The following is a 4,795-nucleotide window of genomic DNA, read 5'->3' on the forward strand; positions in this document are numbered from 1 at the left end:
GCTTCTGGATGTAAAGCCGCACTAGTGTGTGTTTTTATCCTCCTCGGGCTTCAGCAGCGCCGCTCTGTCACTTCTGTTATTTAGCACACAAACACAGCTGTAATGAAACCTGACTGGTTCTGCAGGGCACAAACACACAACAGCAAAACACACACACACACACACAAACAGTGCATTCTCAGTCCTGACCCGCTGATCGCGCCGCTCCAACCACTCCATAAGACATTTTACATGCGTTGAACACGAGTACAGCTAAAAGGTCTCGTTTACCAACACACATCACAGTGAAAGAGCGTGCAGAGCTATTGTGTGCAGCTGCGATTCGCCGATTAGAGTAGCTTTCCATTTTATTCCTTTTCTAATCTGATCGAGGAGAAAAACATTACCATGTAAACGCTTGAACCGACCGCTCTGACTCGTGTCAGCGTGAGCACGTGCGGTGGCGTTCGTGTACGTTATAGAGTACGTAACAGTCTTATAGTGTTTGCTGTGAATAACCTGGTGCTTGGACCCCTAACACTCGCTGATGAGGAATAAAATACACACCAGAGCGGCAGCTCGGCCGATTCCCTGCGCAGCCGCAGACAACACGATCACTTTTCCATCCAGCCGGCCCATGATTTACACACACACACACACACACACACACACACCTGCAGAATGGACAGATAAGAGGATACTGTGTGAAAGTCTGATAATAAAATACCGTCATATTAATACAGATTAAAATCAAAACCAGAACCAACCACAGATACAGAGTTCCCGCAGGAAGTCACTCTTCCTCATGAGGAGGAAGTGGAACCTTCGTATTTTATTACAAAGGCACGTGTAGAACATCTGATCACACCGAACGTACAGATCAGGGTTATTTCACTTTCCTCAGGAGAATAAATTATCATCTGCGACTTGTTAAATCCACGAACTCATAAAAATCATGAAAAAGGAGAAGCTGTGATAAAACGTGCGGAAAATAATACGTCTAAAAAGATATCTGCTTTAACATCTACACTCATGATAAATGATAATGATTTAGGGCTTTAAAAAGGTCCATGCTATATTTTAAAATACATTAAATAAAATGAAGAAAAAAAACCCCAAACATGTTACATGTTAAATCTGAGAGCACAGAAGATGTGTTAAAATAACACAAATAAATAATTTTAAAATAAAATGAAAAATATACAGAATATTTTCTGTGTCTGTGTTATTGCTCTTTCTTGGTGAGATTTAATAAATAAAAAAAGCCTGATTTTAAAAAAATAAAATTAAAAAAAAAAAAAAAAAAAAAAAAAAAAAATTAATAAATAAAAAAAGCCTGATTTTTTCCTCTAAATTACAAAACGGTTTCAGAATGATATGCAGTAATCTACTATAAAATGTTGTATATTTATACAGCAGAATATTTCAATATCTAGAATATCCAGGGTTTTAAAAATTCTTATTATTATTAATATTAAAAATTCCCAAACACAAAATCCTGACCTGCATCTATAAACAGCATACAAAGGAGTGAAATATTAGATGTGTTGGTGTTATTTTGATGATTAAACACAGAATATTTAATGATTTAACACAAAATTACATCAGAAGTCAGATCTAATCTATCTTTCATTTTCCTGAAGTTTAATGATCATGAGGAAATCACGTGACTGGGCAGGATCTAGAGGAACTACGGTTAATGTGCAAAGTTTACATGCATGTAAATAAATAAATAAATAAAAACACATTTAGTTTGTGAGTCACACACAGTTACACTACAGTAACCTTTTAAAGGGTTTACAGCTGCATACTTAAAATTAATTATTTGGAGTTTAAATAACAATTTAAAAAACCCTCTAAAATAGCAGCTTCAGTTGCGTTTGGATCTAAAACTCCGTCATTAAGAGAAGAAAGAAAATCACAAAGCGCGTAAAGTTCCTCTGAGACTGAATTTATACACAAACAAACAGTTTATAACACTGAATTTATACACAAACAAACACCTAGAGCACCGCACACCGGTCCGGTACTCACCTACAGCCTGAAGTTAACGGGCGAAATCTCGCGAGATGTTGCGAGAACATCCGGGTGAGACGTGTTCAACCCGGAAGTGTGTCACAATATACATCTGCTTTTACAAGCAATACAAATTATTATTATTATTATTATTATTATTATTATTATTATTATTATTATTATTATTATTATTATTATTATTATTGTTATTATTATTATTATTGTTGTTGTTGTTGTTTTATTATATCGAAAAAGTAAAGCATCAAACAATATATTTTTTAAAAATAATATAAACTGTAAAGTTATATTTAATATGATATATGATTTAATATTACTTAATAAATCATAAACATTTCCTTTACCAAAAAAAATTGAACTGCAGTATGTTTAAATAAACATTACATTTAAACAAAACATTCTTAAATCCAGTTCTGGTATCTGTAAAATATATGATTTTATCAAGAGTTAATTATTTTAAATTAAATACAGAGCCGTTACCAAAAAAATTTAACTTTTTCATTATTATTGATAACATATATGGGAGTTTTGAGATCATTTTACTGGAAATGAAAGTAAACTTCTGTAGCACTCTAGACCAGTGGTTTTCAAAGTGAGGGCCGCCAGGGGGCGCCCGGGGGGCCTTAACAATTTGGCCAGGCTTGACAAACTGTCGGAGCCACCAAGCCCATCCCTCCCACTAATATGGTTTCTCTTTCTCACTCTCAGACAACCAACCAACCACACACACACACACACACACACACACACACATACACACACACACACAATTCCTAATGTAATGTAATGTAAAGATGTAAGATATTAATATTAAGATATTAAGATTATTATTAATAAAAAGGGGGATATTTTCAGAAGTCTGTATTTTTTATGTGCTTTAAAGACATCTTGCAAAAGGGGGGCCTCGGTCAAATGTTAATGCCATTTGGGGGGCTTTGCCCTGGAAAAGTTTAGGAACCCCTGCTCTAGACTATTTGTTGTTCTTAATCTTTACTTTTTACTTAAACAAACAAACAAACAAACAAATAAATAACAAGTAAAAATGTCTTTGTGACAGACTCGTATATATACATATATGACCTCCTTGCATCATGCAACAGTCCTAAACTCTGTACATTTTGGCTGTTAGGAAATAAATGTATTATTATTATTATTATTATTATTATTATTATTATTATTATTATTATTATTATTATTTCACACATTCTGTTTAGCATTTGAATATAAATAATACATATACACAATCAAAATTCATATATCATGCCAGTTTAATCATTTTTTAAAATAAAAGATACTTATTGAAAATCGAACACAGTCGGGATGTGCGTATTAATCATTTGTAGCAGAGAGAAAAAATAATTCTATTCCGAGCTCCTGTGTTTATCAGAGGATAAGAGAGCGCGAGCGAGCGTGAGAGGAGGAACAGTTGTTGGTGTGCTGATTGTATTAAACGTGGGACGGCGGCCCTTTTGTTCCTCTTTATTACTCTGCAGTAATTATTGTTATTGAAGTAACGACACTCAACACTTGAGGTGAATTGTGTGTCTGAAGAGGACGTTCTGCTCTGCTCCTGACGGCTCTTCACCCGCGTGTGAGCGTCCGTCTGTTTTTCACTCGGAATCCGTGACCGAGTCGAGAACATTAATTCATGCATCATAAATAAATAAGTATCATGGTTTATTCTCAGCTCGAGGCACAAACAGCTCGGGCTTGTTAATATACATGACTCAGGCTCAGCCAGATCTGCAGTTATAATGGAAATGAGCAACGATTACAATGATAAAAAGAGTAGCATACAGAACACCTCTTACAAAAGTACTGGCACCCTCATTCACGATCAGACTAACAGCTCCTAGTGTCTCCCGTAATGTCTGAAAAAACAGAAGTCATTATGGCGTCATTAATGTAACGGAAATCTCTACAGCCAAGTCGTAACCTCCTTGCAGAGGTAGCCAGGGTTTAGGCCGAAATATCCTGTTACTTAGCGGAATTCACACTGACACTGATCTCCTCACGGCTCATAAAACCCATCACAGTTTTCTTCTCTAAAGATGCTGATAGCGTCCATGACCTTAAACTTTGACTTTGTGTTTTATCTGAAATCCAAAATTCCTCCAGCTTCAGTCGATATTAATAGGAAGTGTCCAAGTATTTCGCAAAAAAAAAAAAAAAAAAAAAAAAAACGCACGTGTTTCCGGTGTATATTTGTAAGTTGTGTTTTAGAGCGAGCGCACTGATGTGGACGGAACCCGGAGTGTGGGTCACTGAATTCATAATCAAACACAGGATCTCATTTCAAACGATTTTCATTTATCTATTTGGTTTTGCTTCACGTCTCGTTCCTGCGTGTCTCGCTCTGAAATTCGACACGTTAGCACGTCTTTATCTTTGAAACGCACGGTCCGGCTTCGCTCTCTGTTTAGCACGACAACGCCGGCACCATTCAGACGCCGCTGACAGCGCCGAGGCTAAATCTGCGTCCTGCGCCGTGAAGACCTGAGAGGAAACACGAACAGAGCGATGAATAATTCCACACGAGGTTTCATTAAAAAACGATCAGACACTTGAAATGAAATTCCATTTTTCCCCTTAGTGTGAAGACAGATGAAGTTGTCTGAGTGACACACGCCGCACGAGGCCAGAGCTTCTGTCGGATTTTCTATTACGCCTGCACAAAACCCTTTAATGGTTTATTGATTAAATGAACGAGGAAAGGAAACGAGGATTGTTTTTTTTCTTCCTTCCTTCCTTTCTGTTCAGACATCACAAGCCTTCCTCTGAG

The 4,795-nt window shown here is 36.5% G+C and overlaps 1 protein-coding gene across 6 annotated transcripts in view; it reads right to left on the minus strand.

The window, feature by feature from the left end:
• bdh2 (3-hydroxybutyrate dehydrogenase, type 2) overlaps positions 1 to 2,036 on the minus strand; it is a 7,480-nt gene extending 5,444 nt beyond the window's left edge. Inside the window, exons 1-2 of one of the 6 annotated variants that reach the window (XM_017460791.3) lie at positions 2,014 to 2,030; positions 547 to 653 (exon numbers count right to left, since the gene is read on the minus strand). In XM_017460791.3, coding sequence (XP_017316280.1) covers positions 547 to 618 — 72 coding nt within the window. In that variant the 5' untranslated portion in view covers positions 619 to 653; positions 2,014 to 2,030. 6 annotated transcript variants of the gene reach the window in all.
• Between the last annotated feature and the right edge of the window lie 2,759 nt (positions 2,037 to 4,795).

Source organism: Ictalurus punctatus, chromosome 29 (assembly GCF_001660625.3).
Source record: "Ictalurus punctatus breed USDA103 chromosome 29, Coco_2.0, whole genome shotgun sequence".
In the NCBI taxonomy this organism is placed as follows: domain Eukaryota; kingdom Metazoa; phylum Chordata; class Actinopteri; order Siluriformes; family Ictaluridae; genus Ictalurus; species Ictalurus punctatus.